The 23,688-nt window shown below is 34.5% G+C and overlaps 1 protein-coding gene across 1 annotated transcript in view; it reads right to left on the bottom strand.

Moving 5' to 3' along the window:
- The window catches only part of LOC132561377 (kinesin heavy chain-like), a 30,503-nt gene that overhangs the window by 4,715 nt on the left and 2,100 nt on the right, over positions 1-23,688 (bottom strand). Inside the window, exons 3-13 of the mRNA XM_060226136.1 lie at positions 23,322-23,472; positions 22,103-22,317; positions 12,734-12,922; positions 12,309-12,424; positions 10,556-10,673; positions 4,980-5,076; positions 4,250-4,370; positions 2,461-2,680; positions 1,919-2,118; positions 966-1,191; positions 242-374 (exon numbers count right to left, since the gene is read on the bottom strand). Of these exons, the coding sequence (XP_060082119.1) occupies positions 242-374; positions 966-1,191; positions 1,919-2,118; positions 2,461-2,680; positions 4,250-4,370; positions 4,980-5,076; positions 10,556-10,673; positions 12,309-12,424; positions 12,734-12,922; positions 22,103-22,317; positions 23,322-23,472 (1,786 nt within the window). The remainder of the gene's footprint in view (positions 1-241; positions 375-965; positions 1,192-1,918; positions 2,119-2,460; positions 2,681-4,249; positions 4,371-4,979; positions 5,077-10,555; positions 10,674-12,308; positions 12,425-12,733; positions 12,923-22,102; positions 22,318-23,321; positions 23,473-23,688) is intronic.

Raw genomic sequence — 23,688 nt, 5'->3', positions numbered from 1 at the left:
GATAACATCATTTATTTCTATATTTTTTAACTGCTTTATTTAAGTTTAATAATTATATTATTAATAATATTAATGAATCAGATGAATAATATTTGAAATATAACGAGGAAACATTTTTGATTTTTTTTTCTGTTTGCATGATATGAAGAATTCAAATAATGATTTCCCCACTTATATTATCTGAGTATAATCAGATATCAGAGCATGGTGAATGAAGCTACAAGAAATGATTTTTCTTTACTTGTCGTCTACGAAGCTGCTTTTCCACTAGTTTCTCTCGTTCTATAAGGTTAGGGTCTGCCTCTGTTGTTTCAAGTTGAGAAATATATGCATGTTGGTCATCAACCTGTTCCTTGGTAACATTAAGTTTGTTCCTACAATGGAAGGATAATAAATGTCTTATGACTGTTACTTAAACTCAGGGTAAGATGTCAATGTAAAAAAAAGCTTGGTTTTAAGAATATACTGTATTCAACAACAAAAATAAAAATACCTCCACGTGTATTCCACCATTATTTTAACAAAATGGATACTTAAATTCCAAGACTTATGAAATCTACAACCATTTTGTTGATTTTGTCCAACAGAATATATTCCAGAGGGTGTTTTATCCAATTTGTTAACTTTGGCCATCATGATGCTTTCCAGAGGGTGTTTTATCTAATTTGTTAACTTTGGTCAACATGATGCATCTCTGAGGGAGTTTTATCTAATTTGTTTATTTTGACCTACAGGGTGTTGCTTTTACTCTGCAATATTAATTTCCTTGCAGATTAACAAGAAAAAAATAAAATCAAACCTTAAAAACAAATATTGCTGCCAAGGTCTACAACAATTCACAAATTAAAAAAAATAGAAATTACGTAGTCTGTCATAACCACTTTATATCATGTTACATTCTTCAAGGTTAAATGTAATAATAAGAGGAACTTTAATACTAAAAATAACTTCAGTTACTGATGTACCTGATTTGTTCCTCTACAATGTTGAGTTCCTGCTCCGCCAGACCTATTTTCATTTCCACGAGCTCACCCTCCTTCTCCAGCTGTGTCTGTTGCAACGTCTCCACCTTATTATTCAATTTTTTTATTTCCTTCACACGTTTCTGCTCAAATGGAGATTGGTATTTGCCCCGTCTTGATTTGGTAACTAACATCTGTGACAATGTTCGTTCTGGTTTTACTCTCTGTTCTGAAAGTATCAATGTTTTGAAAAAGATCAACAAACTGCTTTTGGAGACATGAAGATGTAAGAACATGATTGATGATGAAGTGGTACAGCGATAGAAGACACCAGGCATGCAAAGAAAATAACTAACAAAAAATACATATAATACATCTATAAAAGGACATGTTACAGCATTTTATTTCTTAATAATTGTTCTTTTTCATGTCAATAAGAAATTAAAATTACAAGAAAAGAAAGATTTGACTTGACAAAAGACTGACGATGATATATTTAAGTGGAGATGTTCACAACATATGATATTCAGAATTATTCATCACTTACTATTTCTGATAATTGATTTCCCTTATTGCTTAATGAACCTGTAATTTCAGGTGTTTGAGAAATTTTCTCAATATCACAATTTCCCTCCTGATATACTCTGTTCTTTTATTTACTGATCATTAATGTATATGGACTAAAATGAAGCCTTTCATGACTAACCCTATAACGTGAAAGTGAATTCTGATTTTAAAAATGCTGAAAGAGAGTGTTTGATGTAAAAAAAATGAAGCCAAAAGCAGTAGTTCATGGTTACTTAGTACTGAAGAAACTAATGACATAGATTTTCACATTTGTTTCCATTTCCTACCAGATTTTAACATTTAAAACAAAATCTTATTTGATAAATGTTGAGTGAAATGGAAATGCTATATTCTATACATTTGTCACTTTTTTACTTGACCAAACCTACCCTGATACACTTCCTTGGGGTCCTCTGTGTCAGTTTGAGCTAGATCATCAACAACAGTGATGCTGGGATGTTTGGTACCGTTAGTGTTGGTGACATTACGTGGAGGGTGTTGTCTGAAGCGTTGCTGAGGTCGTGGCTTTGGTTCTGATTTCTCCATCTGGCTCTCCCAAGCGTTTGTGATAGGGAAGTCAACAGTTTTTCTAAATTAGAAATTTACATAACTGTAAACCAACTTTCTCTAAAATTTGTGGAAACCATATTTCCTGAGTTCCTCAACACAACATTAATTTTTTAAAACAAACTCTTCTACACTGCACACACAAATGGTTTATAACTGTCAATAAACATCTGTTTACTTTAAATCAAGGAGTGAAAGTACACACTATCAATCTCTTGTTTCATAATTTTGAAGACATTAGAATTACCATGTGATTTCTGGAAAGGGTTTGTTTTGAAGTCAGAAGTACCCACACAGAATAAACATTTTCAGTGTCATTCTGTGATTTAGATAGATCATTAGATATAGAATGATGATCACTTACTCCCTCTCTAGTTTTTCTGGTCCTGTGTTTCGTTTTACTGGCGGTTGATGTGATACTTTCTCCTTCCGCTGGCGACTAACAACTTCGTCTGCGCTATGGTAACCATCTGGCACACCCGTAATTTGTGGATAGTTGTGATCCAGCATATTGTGATCACCTTCAGTGATAACACGCTTTAGAATTTTCAGACACTCTCGGAATTTGTACGGACTTGTTATACCTGGGGTAGAAAATGAGGAAACATATTTCATCTATGGCCATGGTATTCAATTTCAATTTCAACAAATTTTATTGACAAATGGCCATGGTATGTTATGTATAACATAGAAACTAGAAGTATATTGACAAGAGGCCTAACAGCCATGATGGTCACCTAAGGTAAGCAATGTTGAATATAAAGGTTAAAGGGAAAGTAGCTTTCAAGTGTTATAAAAAAGTAGTTGTGACATTGATGATAGTAAGCCAGTGTCAATACATGCATACCATCTAAACTGTCATCTTATACTAATAAATCTTAAAAGTTATTTCCAGTAGGAAATAAACAAAGTTATGCTAAAAAATGCAAAAATATATTTATATATAGTATAGTAAACCTCCTCAGGAAAGTTTATCTCCTCCCCAGGAAGGAATGTGAGAGTCATTTCAGTATTTAAAGCACCTTAAGACACTTCCATCCTAAAAGAGTTTTTGATTCGACAACATCTGGGTGTTGAAAAGAAGACTTTTGAAATTTAAGTCAATTTCACCCCTTTTGGCCCCACTCATCAGCCCTTTGGGGTCAGTCAGGATCAAAATGGACATACCATCAAGTTGTCATCCTTGGCTTACAATTCTAAGGAAGTTTGAAATATTTCCAGTGATAATTAAACCAATTATACTCCACTCCAAAACCTATTTCTCCTATATAAACTATAGTAAATTTTACCTCTCCCTCCCCCACCCCAGGGATATGTGAGACCCTGGGGACATAAAATTCACAATTTTTGTAAACCACCTTAAGATGTTTCCATCTATGAAGAGCATTGGATTCTATCATATCTGGGTGTCGAGAAGATTTTTGAAATTTGAGTAAATTTGACCCTTTTGGCCCTGCTCCTCAGGCCCTCATGGGATGGGAACCATATAATTCATGTTCCAGGGAAGGTTTCTGCAAAGTTTCACTGATATCAGTCAAGGAGTTTTTGAGAAATTGAAATCGTTAAATTGTTTACGGACGCACGATGCTGGATGAAGGTGATCGCAATAGGTCACCATGAGACTTTATCATTTTGTACTTAAAAAATCCCAACTTTTGTTGACATAATGGTTTAAATTTTACAATCAATGAAATTAAGACATTGGAAGACATTTCCCATCATGCTTAGGTTTTTTATAACCATCATTCATTACTTTCTGAAATTACTTTTTCTTTTTTTTTTTTAAATTATCAAAGATAAAGGACACAAGAAAACAACTTTTAACAAAGGGAAATAATTTTGTAATGAAGGGGTTGCAGGCCCTGACTTCTTAGTGTGACCTAGGTACACATAAAGTTCAATAACAATAGTTAAAATGCAAACAAAGTCACGTTCTTTGACACAAAATAATTAACAAAGGGCAAATAACTTTGTGAATTTAATCTCTGTATTTCTCTGAAATGATACCCTTGCCTCAGATGAACCAAAATCCCATTTTCTGCAAAAAATATAAATAACTTGCAAGATCTGATGGCTAAAACCCAGGTGGAGAATGCATAGTTAAAACTGACTAACTATATATTTATTAGACATATAATCGACATTGTCCTGACCTGCAGTCACTGGATCATTCAGCTGACCCCCAAGATATCTGGATACAACTTGTCCACATAAAATTTTATCCTCATCGGTCAGTTTGGCATTCATTTCCTCAATACTGAAACTTGCTCCAGTCTCCTAAAAGACAGAATATTCAAGGTATGATATTACATCGTACAGAATATCTTATCAATATGTATATGGGATTGTATCTATATTTCACAGACACTGTGCTACATTACAGAAAGTTTTCCGATGTATGACATTCTATGATGTATATATGGTCTGATAACCATTTTTTGCAAAGCGTAGTTTACTACTGATCAGACATTTCAATAAAGCATGAATTCTCCCACAGGTAAAGTTTCAACAGTCCAGAGATTCACAGATTCCATAGCTTCATGAAAGTTTGGCTGACAAATGACTGTATTTTTAGGAAGATATTGTATTAATTCTGGACATTTATAGATTTTGATTCCTGAATGACATTTGTTTTGAAAATGATTTTTTTTTTTTTTTTTTTTTATGATTAAGTTTTCAATTTTTTTTCAGGGAATATCAAAGCTGTTGTTTAGATATCACTTTAATAGAATTCAAATTAACTTACTCAAAGACGTCTATTTCTATGGTACAATAATGATGTTAGTGACCTAGAGGTACTAGTGAATATTTATAACTGTAAGACAACAGTAATATTTGATGGTTTTAGAGAAATATACATCACCTGCCCATTAGTTTACCTACCCTAGCAGCTCTCATGCAGGATAATTCAGTTTCAAGTTCTGCAACTCTCTTTCTTAACTTCTTAATCAAAGTTTTTTCATCAACTTCCTCGTTTCTCCTACGAAAAATAGAAGATTTAACGCCATAGATATAGGAATTATTATGCATTTACACCCTTACACAAATCAATGATAACTTTTCACATTTGTGAAATTTGATAAAAAGACCTAGACATAACAAAACAAAACAAAATAGACTTTATAGACAACTATATGATATGATTAAGACAGGACATCCAGAATTATGATGTTGACACCAAACAGGACAGGATGGACAGATGCGAGTGTATGCATCAATCCCTCCAAAAAAATGGTCAGGCAAACCATCAAACAGGATGGGAAGGACAGACATGGGTGTATGCATCAACCCCCCTCCCCTATAAAATGGTCAGGCACAATGACACGAACAGGACAGGATGGACAGACATGGGTGTGTGCATCAACCCCTCCAATAAAATGGTGAGGCACAATGACACGAACAGGACAGGATGGACAGACATGGGTGTGTACATCAACTCCTCCAATAAAATGGTCAGGCAAAACATAAAACAGGATGGGAAGGACAGACATGGGTGTGTGCATCAACCCCTCCAATAAAATGGTCAGGCACAATGACATGAACAGGACAGGATTAAGAGTCAAAGGTGTATGACCCCACCCTCCCTACTTTGTTAATTCATACTATATGTTAGCTAATCCCAAACTTTTGGGTGCTTATCTAGAAGACCGGCCCTTAATTGAACTTACTGATTATCAAGTTGAACACTGTTTCTATACAAATTTATATAGCCCTCATGTAACCAGATTATGTGCCTGTCAATCAATGTTTAAAACTCTGTCAAGAAATAAGAACAAACCTTTTTCTTTTTCATACCGCTAAAGTGATCTCAACACAGCTGTCCCAATAAAATAGGACTCAGTACATAGCTACATGTAACTCTATAGTCTTCACACTTATTTTGTTTGTAGCATTGTTGATACACAGTATACAGCACAAACAAACACTAATACACATTATCAAACACATACACAATAGCACAAAGGGAGACAAATTATATATCAACAAATATACACCAAGTGTAGTAAGTAACTTTAAATTTTCTTACATTAAATGAAAAAAAAAAATCAGTACAGATCTTCCTTATGTAATTAAATACCTTAATAAAATAAAAGCATTTTTGTTTTGTGTTTGTCTTTTTCTATCAAAAGCATACATGTAAATATGAAGAAAGTTTGTGAAAATACATAGAACAAATTGTTGATATTTATTTTCAGAACATTTACCACTTGAGTCAATAATGAAGCTCAAAACGACATGGAATTGTTAGGTATAGTTTTATCTATAGAATGTCAGAGAGTCCTGGACTTGACACATTATTGATCTCCAGAATTCAACAAAGAGACATACATGCAATTGGTCTAGGGTCGATTGATTGGCACGCTTGTCAGCATTTAAATTCAATAATGTGTGAAATATAAAGATCAATCAAAGTATGTATAATACACAGTATGTGGGACTTCACACAATGAACACTTATCTTTCAATTACAAACAAAAGACAATTGTGTATTCATTTGAGAATTAAAGAATTCTTGCAAGCTGTTAGAATCTTATATTATGTAAATGTGATGTACCATTACACAAACTTTAGTAAAAGGAAATTAATACCTGGTACATGTATCTCAGTAATTTATTAAAAAAAATCATTTTCCCAATACGAATCTATGCAACAAGAACACACCATTTCATGAATCTTTAATCTAAAAATTGCATAATTTGTACACTGTCTTCATTCAATATCTAAGGTTAATGACAGTAGTGTAGAAAGTAACAATTTAACATACTGCTAAGTATTTTGAAAATTATTGCATTGCATTATTTTCATTTTTCCTTCCGCATTTATTTTCCAATTTGGAATATCAAGATTGAAATACATAATTATGATTTTTCCAAGTGTCAAAGGTGAAGTAAGCACATTTTTTCTTTTGTTTACATAACAGGAAATTTATGTATTATACAAAAGCTAAATATCAAACAGAAAAAATTAGTATGACCTAGTTAATAAAAACCATCCATTTGAAATTACTGTCAATGTTTTTGAAAATCTCAATCATTTCAAAGAAAATCAATGTGTGAAATATTTTAAATTCTTGTTCTGAGACTTGATTTAATCAGACAGTGGAGCTGGAGAGGACAAAAAGCATAAAAAGCTTACAGAAAAATCTAACAAGGCGGATCGAAGGATAAGGGAATATTCCAAGCAAGCATAAGGAGAACTTCTCTAAAGGGAGGTAATTCTAATCGGAGAAATTTACACTACACATAATGCAATGAGTATAGTATAGGGAGTATATATATCATATTTCAATAAAACCTCAGTATAATTCTTGTAAGATGGGACATTCTACATGGTTGGTATAGATGTATTCTGCACATGTAAATATTTGATAATTATAAAAAGGCCAATAATGAGTAGATGTGTTTCAAGTTTTTCACAACAATAAATATTGAGAGTATGTATGACGCTGTTTTGGTAGTAACATCTAGTTCCAAAGGCTGTAACAATAGACATAAAAAGTTGATTAATCACTTATGAAAATATAGCAAGAAAAAATAATTTAGTTTACTAGTTAGTAGTCTGAGCCATGGCAGGGCACAGAACATTGTCCATCACTTCTTTGTATCAAACTTACACAATCATGTATATGTATTTACTGATGAGCAAGTTTTTTTTATAAAACCTGAAACACACCTGTCTATAAGATTTTGGCCTGGAAAAACAGGAATATGACTTCCTATATTAATAAGTGTAACAACCTTAATGGCATCTTGGACATCCTGAAATATTTAATATAATCTGAAAGAATCTGTACCATACTGTTGGAAAAGTGACATATGTCTATAGATAGTGTGCCAAACTGTCAGAAATATTATACATGTATATAGATAGTGTACCAAACTGTCAGAAATGTTATACATGTATATACTGTACCAAACTGTCAGAAAAGTCATACATGTATATAGATAGTGTACCAAACTGTCAGAAAAGTTATACATGTCTATAGATAGTGTACCAAACTGTCAGAAAAATTCTACATTTATATAGATACTGTACCAAACTGCCAGAAAAGTTATACATGTATACAGATATTGTACCAAACTGTCAGAAAAGTTATACATGTATATAGATACTGTACCAAACTGTCAGAAATGTTATACATGTATATAGATACTGTACCAAACTGTCAGAAAAGTTCTACATGTATATAGATATTGTACCAAACTGTCAGAAAAGTTATACATTTATATAGATACTGTACCAAACTGTCAGAAAAGTTATACATGTATATAGATAGTGTTCCAAACTGTCAGAAAGGTTATACATGTCTATAGATAGTGTACCAAACTGTCAGAAAAGTTATACATGTATATACTGTACCAAACTGTCAGAAAAGTTATATATGTATGTAGATACTGTACCAAACTGTCAGAAAAGTTATACATGTCTATAGATAGTGTACCAAACTGTCAGAAAAGTTATACATGTCTATAGATACTGTACCAAACTGTCAGAAAAGTTATACATGTATATAGATATTGTACCAATATCTTTTCATTATTTAATACAGAGAATTAGCAAGATAGTTAACTTGAGATAAAACAATCTGTAAGCTGAAAAGATATTAAACATCAATATCATTTTGTAGGCAAATTTAAACATTTATTTCACATGCTATCAAACACAAGCCATTTGATTAGGAACTGACAAATTCTGTTCTTTTTAGTTTTTCATTATATCACATATAGTACAAAGAAGGATACTGAGATTAAAAAGGATAAAGCCTTACAATTAAAGACCCCTCATAGATATCCAAGCCAGAGAAAAGTTTCTTTCTCACAGTTTAAAGCATCTAAAACTGCATCAGTCAGATTAGTTTACAATGTATGGAAGGCCTGAAGCAATACATAATTCATACTGTTTATATGTAATAAGAGAAAATGAGAGAGACAAATTGATCTACAGTGTATAAAACCACATACATTAAATTACTCTAACTTAAGAAAAACAGAGTGCTGTGCTTACCACACTTTGTTCCTGATAACAATGTAAACAAATTGAAACAATAATCAATAATATAAAAAGATCCTGTGTTAACAAGCTTAAGCCCCTGTGTATACAATTCAATGTCAGTATAGACCAAATATCAAGCCCCTGTGTATACAATTCAATGTCAGTATATACCAAATATCAAGCCCCTGTGTATACAATTCAATGTCAGTATATACCAAATATCAAGCCCCTGTGTATACAATTCAATGTCAGTATATACCAAATATCAAGCCCCTGTGTATACAATTCAATGTCAGTATAGACCAAATATCAAGCCCCTGTGTATACAATTCAATGTCAGTATATACCAAATATCAAGCCCCTGTGTATACAATTCAATGTCAGTATATACCAAATATCAAGCCCCTGTGTATACAATTCAATGTCAGTATAGACCAAATATCAAGCCCCTGTGTATACAATTTAAAGTCAGTATATACCAAATATCAAGCCCCTGTGTATACAGTTCAATGTCAGTATAGACCAAATATCAAGCCCCTGTGTATACAATTCAAATTCAGTATAGACAAAATATCAAGCCCCTGTGTATACAATTCAATGTCAGTACAGACCAAATATCAAGCCCCTGTGTATACAATTCAAATTCAGTATAGACAAAATATCAAGCCCCTGTGTATACAATTCAATGTCAGTACAGACCAAATATCAAGCCCCTGTGTATACAATTCAATGTCAATAAAGTATTAATCAAAAATATGAGACACCTTATAAGTGATTTAATCCTCTCTTGGATATTATACCATATATATATGCTGTTAATAAGGGGTCAAAGGTCATTTCGTCTATGAGCAGGTCACTACTGACCTGTGTCCAAGAAATGTCCAGCAGTAAGCTCACCTGACCAAATTACTGTCCAGATATGGGGCTTCCTTGGGGTTTTAAAGAAGATCACAAAAGTGAGAAACAATGAAAAGTTGGTTTATAGTATAGTAATATAATCCCATTTCTTTGTGAAGATAAATTTTCTGTTTTATCATCAGTTTATATCATATAGGTTTTATTTTCTTTTATCAATTTACCACAACATCCTATCAAACAAAATGTCTGTAAGACATGAATGCTGCTCAAATATATATCAGTATCAATATAGGAAAATTTCTATAAATAGCAGTGATGACCTTGACATTGGAACTATAAAACACTTGTGAACTCATCCAAAGCATGTTATCATAACTGACCTAAACTGCATAAAAGTTTGATCAAGTGCCGTGTGAGATCATTAAGTAACAGGAGTGACAACATGACAAACATAAGTAACACTGTGCTTCCTCATTATATGGTAGGGACATAAAAAATCTAGTAATGTTGTTTGCCACAGATCTGATAAATCTGTCTAGTGTCTTCAGATGTTATTTTTCCTTGGCTGTCTGTTTACAACACCATAAAATGAACTTGTTTATACTTACGAGACACTGTTAGCAATACAGGCCACTCGACCTGCAAATCTACAAGTAGATATAGACTCTCCAATATTCTCGATCTCCAGTGAAGTAGTTGCTATCATAGCAGTGAGACAGTTCCCACCTAAAAAACAGAGAAAAATATGACAAATAAAATTTGAATATAAAAAACATCTTCTCACCTCAATGTTAATCATTAAAAAAATAACTGGACTTTAATTGCCTTCATGTCATATATCCTAACAATAACTATATTTCAAAGTTTTTTTAAAATAGCTGTTGATGTGTGTTTTATTTTCATGGATTATCTCCCCTTACTACTGAGTATAGCTATATTTAATCAATGAAGTGTTTCAAGATGGTGGTATACAGTATAATTTTGGAGACAGATAAATCGAGTGTTGCCTTTTTGGACAACAAATTTATCTGTCATCCAAATTGTATTCAAATCAACTTCATTTTACCATCTGGTATCTGTTTATTGTATATGTTTATACATATGTACAAAATTTTTATCATCTGAAACAAGAATTGCAATTTCCTGCTTAATTAATCACTTCATCTGTATTCCTACATAGCACAAATCTCTGTAAATTGTATTTTACAGTCTCATATATCTGGTACTACAATGTGGTACAATGTTTACTCAGGAGACATCATCTGTGTTCCTACATAGAACAAATCTCTGTAAATTGGATTATACAGTCCCATATTATCTGGTACTACAATGTGGTACAATGTTTACTCAGGAGACTACAATGTGGTACAATGTTTACTCAGGAGACTACAATGTGGTACAATGTTTACTCAGGAGACATCCTCTGTGTTCCTACATAGAACAAATCTCTGTAAATTGGATTATACAGTCCCATATATCTGGTACTACAATGTGGTACAATGTTTACTCAGGAGACTACAATGTGGTACAATGTTTACTCAGGAGACATCATCTGTGTTCCTACATAGAACAAATCTCTGTAAATTGGATTATACAGTCCCATATATCTGGTACTACAATGTGGTACAATGTTTACTCAGGAGACTACAATGTGGTACAATGTTTACTCAGGAGACATCCTCTGTGTTCCTACATAGAACAAATCTCTGTAAATTGGATTATACAGTCCCATATATCTGGTACTACAATGTGGTACAATGTTTACTCAGGAGACTACAATGTGGTACAATGTTTACTCAGGAGACATCATCTGTGTTCCTACATAGAACAAATCTCTGTAAATTGGATTATACAGTCCCATATATCTGGTACTACAATGTGGTACAATGTTTACTCAGGAGACTACAATGTGGTACAATGTTTACTCAGGAGACATCATCTGTGTTCCTACATAGAACAAATATCTGTAAATTGGATTATACAGTCCCATATATCTGGTACTACAATGTGGTACAATGTTTACTCAGGAGACTACAATGTGGTACAATGTTTACTCAGGAGACATCATCTGTGTTCCTACATAGAACAAATCTCTGTAAATTGGATTATACAGTCCCATATATCTGGTACTACAATTTAATGCAATGTATACTTTCTAATGTCTTATTGATTGAAGTGATATATAGACACATTACCATGTTTCTACTAGATGATTACCTATTATCTCCTTCTGTCCTGTGGTATATTCAGATTCCTTAATCACTGTCCCTATACCCAGAGGACAATCTTTTTATGAGAACCTCATTAACTGGTAACATACTCATATTCCTTAATTCTCACTTTGCTCCACACGAAACTTACCCAGACTGTCCCTAAGGACCATTGTAAGGAGTGAGTTTCTGTACGGAACATGTTTTGGGGTGGACAAGTCTGCAGAGCCTGGTCGGGTGCCATGACGACTGTTTCTAAATGATTGACTAAAAATTTCAGAAAGAAAAAAAAAAATATAAAACTAACTTACCACAAATAAAATACATTTTTAATATTTTGAACAATTTTATCATTTCTTCAAATCCCATTGAACCATGGAAATATACACAAGATAAGGTAAAGAATTCTGATGTACATACTTTGCCTGAATTAAATTCCTTGAAAATAATGAGTTTTTGTTTTTAACTTTAAGAATTATTAGAAGAAAAAAAAGAAAATGAAGACTGTAAAAAATTGTTTTGTAAAACCATGTTTAGGTCATCTCAATACTGCTCAAGTCCTTCAGTATTTCTTACCTCCGTGACAAGCCTGCACTTCCTACTCGCTTGTTACCCGAGGATGACTCGCCCTGGAGGGAAATAATCACAGTTTCCAGAAAGTGGAGGGACAAATTGATAGACCGAGCCTCATCTAGTAGATGACCTTCAACTCCAGTCTTGGAGACTCTTTCAGATCCAGCTAAATCAACCAAATGTAACTTTGATCTGGAAAAAAATATAAAAAAATGTCTTTATAAAAACATGTTATGTGTACTGTATTCTGCAATAAGCCCATGCCTGGTAATAAGCCCATAACTGGAGATAAGCCCAGACACTCACTTATACATGCTGTTCTGTAAAATCTTAAACCAATATTATTCTTGTTCTGGTTGGTAGATGTGTCGATAAGGGAGTCCAATGTCCTGTGTGTGGTACTGGTTGGTAGGTGTATTGGTAGAAGAGTCCAATGTCCTGTGTGTGGTACTGGTTGGTAGATGTATGGGTAGAGGAGTCCAACATCCTGTGGGTGGTACTGGTTGGTAGATGTATGGGTAGAGGAGTCCAACATCCTGTGGGTGGTACTGGTTGGTAGATGTATGGGTAGAGGAGTCCAACATCCTGTGGGTGGTACTGGTTGGTAGATGTATGGGTAGAGGAGTCCAATGTCCTGTGGGTGGTACTGGTTGGTAGATGTATGGGAAGAGGAGTCCAATGTCCTGTGTGTGGTACTGATTGGTAGATGTATGGGTAGAGGGGTCCAATGTCCAGTGTGTGTTACTGATTGGTAGATGTATGGGTAGAAGAGTCCAATGTCCAGTGTGTGTTACTGGTTGGTAGATGTATGGGTAGAGGGGTCCAATGTCCTGTGTGTGGTACTGGTTGGTAGATGTATGGGTAGAGGAGTCCAATGTCCAGTGTGTGTTACTGGTTGGTAGATGTATGGGTAGAGGGGTCCAATGTCCTATGGGTGGTACTGGTTGGTAGATGTATGGGTAGAGGAGTCCAATGTCCTGTGGGTGGTACTGGTTGGTAGATGTATGGGTAGAGGAGTCCAATGTCCTGTGGGTGGTACTGGTTGGTAGATGTATGGGTAGAGGGGTCCAATGTCCTGTGGGTGGTACTGGTTGGTAGATGTATCTATAGAGAAATCCTAGGTTGATACTGGCGTATTCTAGTAAATTTCCTAAGAAGATAGGTAATAACAAGTAGATAGAGGATGGAGCATTAACACCAGGGATTCTGTGAATTAGATTTTATTTGTTGACATGTTTCGGTTGCCTAGGCCGACCGTCTTCAGAAACATTGCTCTTTATTAGTTAATCCCATTTTCAGAAAAGCAATGTGTGTTGGTCCTGTGGGCTTATTCTGGGAAAAATGTTTCTAAGAAATTGTTAAAAAAACATCATCCATATTCCAATGTAGTACTTTAATATCAATCACCACTAGTGTATGAAAGCATGTGTACCATATTTATCTAGCAATAACCCTGTGCTTTGTAATAGGCCCACCCATATATATGAACTTCAGAAGAAATGCTGGCATATGTCAAGTCTTTGTTCTGTAATAAGCCCATGTCACTGCTTTACTTTGAGTCAGTGGTAACATTCAGGCCTGGGCGTTGCTTGATAAATACTGTATTGATCGGAAATTACTGTCTTTTAAAGTCTGACCCGAAATCTGTCCCAACTTTGTCATCACAATAAATCCTAGTTAATGCCTCGCATGTTTAAACCCTGACAAAAGTGAACAGGTCTGTCACACCAAAAATTTGATGGAACTTAATATATGTCGATGTGTTATACATGTATACACATGTATACAAATATCTGTTTCCATGTGGAAAAGTTAAAAAATAACACAGTTCCAGCAGAGTGTTTATATGATATTACCCTCAGCTATAGAAGTTGTCCATACTAAAATATACATGTACAAGCAGTATTGATTCAGTTGACTTTGTATAGGTTGTAGTTAAATATTATACCATACTATTAGTTCCAAAACTAGAAATATTCAATATGACATATATATCTATATATTCCTCCTAGTCCGTTTTCTTGCCTGTATTCTATTTTAACATGACTATATATTATATATTTTAATATATAGAGGATTAAACATTCAAGGTTCCTATATTCTACAAGTTTTAAATACCAACTTACCACATTTCAAATTCCATGTGCAAGGTGTGTAGAGTAATCGAGGAGATTAAACAAGATTAAAGCATTGATAACAAAGTTAACACTACTCAGCTTTCATAATGTATCTAATATGTAATTATAATTCTTTAACAAGTGTTACCTATTATTTGACAGTAAAGTTGGATATCAATCCCACTGGTGAAACTTGAGAAGTTTGAAATAGGTGCTGCACAGGAAAACCATGATTATGCAATCATGTTTTCAAAACAGCCTCCCTGGCTGTCGTGTCGAAGTTTGAAATTTCAAAAGTTAACACACGATGGACTGTGGATGGCAGACAACTACAGACGAAACACAATGGCTATAGGTCATGACCTACAAATGTTAGCTGTATGTTTTTATCTAGCATCAGTGAAGTTTTAATTTTTTGTGGACAAATAGTAAGTGCTTGTCTTAGCAGTCCCCTTTTTCTATACATTACAAACATGTTTCAGTATCAAGTGTGACAGAATAAGCAAGTGACATTATATTTACCATCTAACAAAAGGTTTAGGAAAATCCATGAGTAATACGACTTCTAGAAATGTAGTAACTGACCATAAAAACATCTTCCAGACATATGGATTAGCATAATCTATGTAACCACTACTGTGTTGTTTTATAAATCCAGCACTTTCAAGCTAAGCAGAAGCTTAAGTTTGCTTTTTCTACATCAAAATACAATCCTATTTCACAGCTGCCTTAAGATCCCGAGAGTGTGCCTTAATATCCCGAGAGTGTGCCTTAAGATCCCGAGAGTGTGCCTTAAGATCCCGAGAGTGTGCCTTAAGATCCTGAGAGTGTGACTTAAGATCCCGAGAGTGTGACTTAAGATCCCGAGAGTGTGCCTTAAGATCCCGAGAGTGTGACTTAAGATCCCGAGAGTGTGACTTAAGATTCTAAGAGTGTGCCTTAAGATCCTGAGAGTGTGACTTAAGATTCTAAGAGTGTGCCTTAAGATCCTGAGAGTGTGCCTTAAGATCCTGAGAGTGTGACTTAAGATTCTAAGAGTGTGACTTAAGATCCTGAGAGTGTGCCTTAAGACCCTGAGAGTGTGACTTAAGATCCTGAGAGTGTGCCTTAAGATCCTGAGAGTGTGACTTAAGATCCTGAGAGTGTGACTTAAGATTCTAAGAGTGTGCCTTAAGATCCTGAGAGTGTGCCTTAAGATCCTGAGAGTGTGACTTAAGATCCTGAGAGTGTGACTTAAGATTCTAAGAGTGTGCCTTAAGATTCTAAGAGTGTGCCTTAAGATCCAGAAAGTGTGCCTTAAGATCCCGAGAATGTGCCTTAATATCCCGAGAGTGTGCCTTACGATCCTGAGAGTGTGCCTTAAGATCCAGAAAGTGTGCCTTAATATCCCGAGAGTGTGCCTTAAGATCTAGAGAGTGTGCCTTAACATCCCGAGAGTGTGCCTTAAGATCTAGAGAGTGTGCCTTAACATCCCGAGAGTGTGCCTTAAGATTCTAAGAGTGTGACTTAAGATTCTAAGAGTGTGCCTTAAGATCTAGAGAGTGTGCCTTAACATCCCAAGAGTGTGCCTTAAGATTCTAAGAGTGTGACTTAAGATTCTAAGAGTGTGCCTTAAGATCCTGAGAGTGTGCCTTAAGATCCTGAGAGTGTGACTTAAGATCCTGAGAGTGTGACTTAAGATTCTAAGAGTGTGCCTTAAGATTCTAAGAGTGTGCCTTAAGATCCAGAAAGTGTGCCTTAAGATCCCGAGAGTGTGCCTTAATATCCCGAGAGTGTGCCTTAAGATCCTGAGAGTGTGCCTTAATATCCCGAGAGTGTGCCTTAAGATCCCGAGAGTGTGACTTAAGATCTAGAGAGTGTGCCTTAACATCCCGAGAGTGTGCCTTAAGATCCTGAGAGTGTGACTTAAGGTCCTGAGAGTGTGCCTTAAGATCCTGAGAGTGTGCCTTAAGATCCTGAGAGTGTGCCTTAAGATTCTAAGAGTGTGCCTTAAGATCCAGAAGGTGTGACTTAAGATCCTGAGAGTGTACCTTAAAATCCCCAGAGTATATCAATAGTAATCTGTTTCCTCTTGACTATGACTAGAAAATATATAAGACATATATGACTCTGCTGCCTTATATATTCATTGGTTGATGAATTTTTCAGAAGTTGTAAAATGTGACTTTTTCATCCTTTGATCTTGATCTATGGCCTGTGACCTTGACATGAAAATTAAGGTGAAGAACATGATGTAATGATACGATGGAGTAAAATATGAACCAAATATCTTTTGAATAGTTCTCAATATCTAACAATGATTCGGAACAGGATGAAACAGCCGAATACAGGTATATGTCACCCCATACAATGGCAGGGACGCGGAGTTGTGCCTCTACCATTTTTATAATTATAACTAGCCATCACTTCACCAATGAATGTCCCTCCTCCTGATATATAGTAATTCTGACATCTAACAACACTATAAAACCATTGTGTAATTGTTGATAAAGAAAATAGATTGATTATCATCACTTTACATGTATTTATAAGGAGGTCGCAGTCATGAAATCCAACATTTAACTTTCAACAAACGTGATATCTTAAAAATAAACACTTCTAGCTCCAGGTGAGTGTCAATTGATAAGTTCTTTATATCAATGAACTAGCTCGTCAAGATTTCTTTAGATTTTCAACAAATTTAGTGCAGAAATATCAATCCAAGATTACCAGCTTTGTGTGTCTACTTTAAATTAACATTTAGCAACCTTCTAATCACCAGAATGACTGTTATAAAAGTAGGATACAATCTGAATAAAACTTATAAGGATACAGAATTTTTATATATACAAGCCTTAATGCATTAAATCTTTGTCAGGCTCCATCAACCATTGGAGTCAGCTCACAGCAGTTTTCCTCTTCATTTTCTTTCCTATCAATCAAACATATTATCCCTGATACCTGTATCATGTTTCTTCTGCCAGTAAATCAGATTTCTCATCAAATACACAGGTTTCAAAAGAATTTAATACCTAAAACAGTATTTCATAATAATCTCCACATCTGATAAATTTTACTGCAGTTTTCACTGTTCACACATTGATCCCAATCTAACACCATTTAATACACATATGATAAATTTTACTGCAGTTTTCACTGTCCACACACTGATCCCAATCTACCACTATTTAATACACATATGATAAATTTTACTGCAGTTTTCACTGTCCACACACTGATCCCAATCTAACACCATTTAATACACATATAAATTTTACTGCAGTTTTCACTGTCCACACACTGATCCCAATCTAACACTATTTAATACACACCTTTCTGTAGATGATATAAAACAGTGCAGCATAATTTAAACAACATCTATTTCCATGTACACATCCTGTCATTCAGAAAACATAAATACAAGAAAAATATTTGTACAACATATATATATACCTTTGACTAAGTTTTGAAATCAACTGTGTGACACAAAGCATCATTTGTTTTATATAACATGTAATACATTATATTCACCCATGTGTTATCACACCACCAACACAGATGTGTCTTTGTGTTTGAGATATAACCACAGCAAATAACGTCCATTTAAAGTTAAGGTCACCAGAAAGTGTTCCTTCAAATATCCCTGATAAAAATCGAACGATTTTACAAAACAACAATGTTCCTGATTTTACAGTGAATGTATACAAGTAAATTACCGTTCACTGAATCAATATATCTGTGGCCTCCAAACTCTCTGAGTATGATTAGACATTGTAGAAAAAGTTAGTCCTCAGGAAAGGATTTTCATCTTGACTAACAGGTCTGATCCTTTAACGAGGTAACGATTCTTAAGTGCCAATAATCACAAGACACTGCTACAAAGGATTATCTGTGGTTCTTAGGCCAGACCAACAAATTTTTAGATGTTCATTGTGCCAGATATGTTTTCAGTAAGATAGCTTTCAAATTCAAATGTTTTATTAGAGTGTCAAAAACATAATATACATTTGCATTATTCATAAAATCACATCACATTATACCAGGTAAGATCAAAGCTGGATTACTAGAGATATTTTATAACACGTGAAATATAACCTACTAACGCATTACATTTATTCTGTTTCTCACTTAAATTGTAAGAATGTTAATTATTAGTCCACACAAAGTAATTTATTGTAATATTCTTAATGAAGAATTAAAAACCAAGACTACCAGAGTAAAATGTCTCCACAAATTCATGGTAAAATGATATCCCTGTAATACCTAGAATATCATATTTTCTATCAGTATACAATATGTATTAGATATACAAACTCAAAACATGTCATTATCATATACATCTTTGTGTATACTGTACATAAATTTCTATCTAAGAATCAGGTACATTTCTGTTTTCAGAACAAATTACGGAGCACAAGATCATTCTTTTTCTCTCAGCTGATTGATTCAATAAATTGTCTGATTATTATGTGAAAAAATATATATTATTCAAATAAAAAATAATTAACAGCTTTTCACAAAATGAAATGCATTCATGACTGTTCAATCCCTGTATGTCTCAAGTGTTATAGGATTCAACACATAATTTGTTTTCTTTGGCCTATTTAAATCACCAGTTCTTGTCTCAAATCTGTAAACATCACACTGGACATCAAGTGTTATGTCTATTTTTCTTCTAAACATTCTCACAGACTAAGTCAACAACACTTTCCTCAAGATATTTGTAAGTAAACTAAATCAGAAGGCAATGAACTAGAAAAATTGATGATGTAAACAGTATACACGCAAAATGAAATATTTTATTCACAAAGATTTATAGAAAATTAATCTTTTTAGGATGATTGCAATATAACCTTACACAAAAATACAGTGTATCTACCAGAGCTAGGTCTTGTTTCAGACTAAGAAGTTAAAACTTATCCCATCTGTCAGTAACTCGGGTATATTTCTATATACATAGTATGGTACCAACTGTTTTGAAAGAACAGAATCAAAATAAATTCACTGTGATAAGTTTTAAATCTACACAAATTAAGGATTTTTGTAGACAGACATATCAGATAAATCTCTTAATGTAAATTAAATGTGATCTTTTTGTTTTAAAGAATGTTTTGTTTTCCCTTTAACTTAAAGAAAACATCTATTATTGCTTTTCTACAAAAGCTTTTCTTCAAGGGCTTCTGACTTTACAATTTCAGTGACATTCAGTGAAACGCTTTACACAGTGAGGATCTTACTCGAGTCTGTTTCATGAATGGTAAAACAAAGAAACAAAACCCCAAATAATACAAACATGTTGAACGAATCTTAATTCAAACTGAAAATATAAGCAATCATAAGGACGTTTACTTAAACCTTCCCCAGAGTAGTCATCAAATGCACCTGCCTGCATCTCTCTGACTTAGTTCAATGTGATCATAAGGACGTTTACTTAAACCTTCCACAGAGTAGTCATCAAATGCACCTGCCTGCATCTCTCTGACTTAGTTCAATGTGATCATAAGGACGTTTACTTAAACCTTCCACAGAGTAGTCATCAAATGCACCTGCCTGCATCTCTCTGACTTAGTTCAATGTGATCATAAGGACGTTTACTTAAACCTTCCCCAGAGTAGTCATCAAATGCACCTGCCTGCATCTCTCTGACCTAGTTCAATGTGATCATAAGGACGTTTACTTAAACCTTCCCCAGAGTAGTCATCAAATGCACCTGCCTGCATCTCTCTGACTTAGTTCAATGTGATCATAAGGACGTTTACTTAAACCTTCCCCAGAGTAGTCATCAAATGCACCTGCCTGCATCTCTCTGACTTAGTTCATGTAAGTCTAAGAAATATCAACTTCAGCAAGTGTTTGGTGAAACGCAATTAAAAAATTCTGATTGAATTGAATATTGCTGCATTTTACTGAGATTAGCGGAAATTATTTGTGTTCTGTCGGGCACATGGTAGTAAGAGTAATGTGCTGGGTAGGCAGGTAGAAGGTAGTGATTCTCTAGCCATCACCATTACAGTTTGGTTGCAGGAAATATTATTTTTTCTTTTTTATTAGTTGTCTGCTAGTTATTTTTACATTTTTTTAATTCCTAGTCCGGGAAACTTGTTTCCTTGTGTTGGTCAATGTCAAGTTTTATACTATGCGCCTCTGTTTTGGAATCTGATTAAAACAGAAATTTTACTTTAAGCATACTTGTAGCCCCAGTTTCCAGCACTACACCTAGACTTGGTCGCGATGGGCAATCAAGATTTTTCCCGACATGGAATACAGATTTCCAGGGGCTATCTCTGTTTTTCGTGGGCTGCAGATTTCAAGTTTCAGGGTGGTTAAGTGTTGAAGTGAGGGAAAGATTTCTGCAGAGCTTAAGAAGCTCAGAAGCTTCATTAAAATCATTTAATCATCTCTTAAAACAATGTATTGTATTGACGTACTCTGAATTCTTGTATTTACAGAGACTAACTAAATGTGACTGCTTATCTTGACAGCTATTATGGCAAGTGTGACATAATGTGTCCTTTAAACTAAGTGTAGAGAAGATTATCTAATGCTGAAATATATAACATAAATATACAAAATTCTCTAATAAACAGGGAAACGTTCAGATTAAATTTCCACTTTAACAGATAACTTATATCTACTCAAAATAGCTACCTGGTAACATATTTATCTAGCATGTTATGGTTATGATAATGTAAGGCGCTCTTCTTTTACTACTAAAGCTTTTTGAATTTAGAAGTTATATCTGCAGTACAAGGGGAGTAACTCTTTTCCAAAATGTTTGTGAATTTTAAATTATATCTGTAGTACTAGGGAAGTAAGTCTTTTCAAAACAAATGAAACAAACAGGAGGAAGTATGAAGCCTTAAGTTCATGAATCATTTTCCTAAGGGTAATGAAACTCAATTTGTTGTTTGGTTTCAAATAAAATTAGGTACATTGTTGGAAAAAAGGCTATGGCTTAAGGTACACAAGACACAAGAAATTCAAGCATGTGTTGAGTGCTGCAACAATTAATAGTACTGGGTCTACAATAGATCTACAACAGACATATGTCAACATCAACAGTAGAATGACAATGATACATAATCACATACATACAATAAAGATATGTTATCACTAACAAAGTAGGAAAATCAGCCAACTTTCAGAACAGATGACGGATCCTTTAGGACGGCCATAGTAATTCCAATTACTACTTCTTAAGACAAAGATGATCTTGAGTAATGTTGAAACTGTTTATTGATACAAGATTTTTAATATAATTTTAAAGCAAACTTACTTAATGATGACGTCTGAGTTGGGTTGTTTGGCAGACAGTTGGACGGTGAACACGGCGTGAGAACGAGAGGATCTGTCATGAACAGTTGTTGCAGCAACACGTCGATTGGCTTGGCCTTGTAATAATAAGTTTTGAGCCACATCCTCGCTGGCTGCATAATGTACTGACAAGTTACGTACCACCCATACACCGCTAGCGCCTTCAAGCACATTTACCTACATCAAACATCTACAGGTTTACAAGAGGATAACAATGACAATGAAAATGCTATTACAATGCAGAGAAATAGACCTGTTTTTGTTTATCCTTTCATTTATCAAGTATAACATTTGCAAACTTACTATATACTAAAATTTCCATAAACATTTAAAAAAAGAAATGTCATAATATGAAAACATGGGAGATATAAACATTTAGTAATCATCCACGGTAAAAAAAGGAAAACCTGACCTTAATTTACTACAACACTCTTTGTATCTTTGCCTGGGTGTATTGAAGCGAAGTAGTTTGTTACACATTTCCTCCTGATATGAAGCCATTGGCCCCATCCCTAAACAAGTGAGAAAAGCCCTGTGGTGTGACAACATACTGAGTCCTAACCATAGCTTAGTGACTGTCATACAATCACTTTTGGCAAGAGAGTGAAAACAGATTACTGGGTCCAAAATATATAACTATGTATCCCAAGCAGTAAGCCAAAGTCTGGTCGTAAGTTTGCCCATTATATAATACATAATGTGAATGTTGCTGTTGAGTAAAACAACAATCAATGACAGTTCAGTTCACTGTGTGTACCTGTGGTTTCCCCTGACTTCTGAGTTAGAGGTAATATGTTGACCTCCTGGGCTTATCCTCCTACAATAACACTACCCCTGACTTCTGAGTTAGAGGTAACGTGTTGACCTCCTGGGCTTATCCTCCTACAATAAGCCTACCATGGACTCCTGAGTTAGAGGTAATATGTTGACCTCCTGGGCTTATCCTCCTACAATAACACTACCCCTGACTTTTGAGTTAGCAGTAATATGTTGACCTCCTGGACTTATTTCCACATAATAAGCCGATCCTGACTTATGAATCAGAGGTAATGTTTTGGCAGTCTGCGCTTTTTGTCCTATAATAAGCCCACCCCTGACTTTAAGTCCAAAGAAATGTGTTGGTATCCTGGGGTTTTAGTAAGATGAATTGATATAAAGGTCAGAATCCCAAAGCTAGTTACCTTTGGGAAGGGTGTTACAACAGACTGGGTCCTGGCACCAGGGTTGAGAAGATCGTATCCAATCTCTTTGTAGATTTCCAGATAGGATATATGCACACTGATCTCCTCATCTTGTCTCTTCTCAAGCTCCTTGTATATCATGGAGAGTGCCCTAAGATGGTAGAACACAATCTTAACTGTTGTCAGATATGTGAAAAATAGAATGCCTGAAAACTGTAGATAGATAGGCTCTTCTGAACAAGTTTTAGAGAATGATACATTTGTTCAAAAATATGTAAATTAATGCTTAAAACCATAAAATATTACAAAATTTAATATAAAGAACAATCCAAGTTAAAGGTTTGAACTGAAGGGTTCATAAACCTAG

Source organism: Ylistrum balloti, unplaced genomic scaffold (assembly GCF_031769215.1).
Source record: "Ylistrum balloti isolate Yb309-2 unplaced genomic scaffold, AGI_CSIRO_Ybal_v1 Utg369568, whole genome shotgun sequence".
NCBI lineage: Eukaryota > Metazoa > Mollusca > Bivalvia > Pectinida > Pectinidae > Ylistrum > Ylistrum balloti.
The sequence above is the reverse complement of the archived record's forward strand: the minus strand, read 5'-3'. Positions and strand labels throughout refer to the sequence as shown.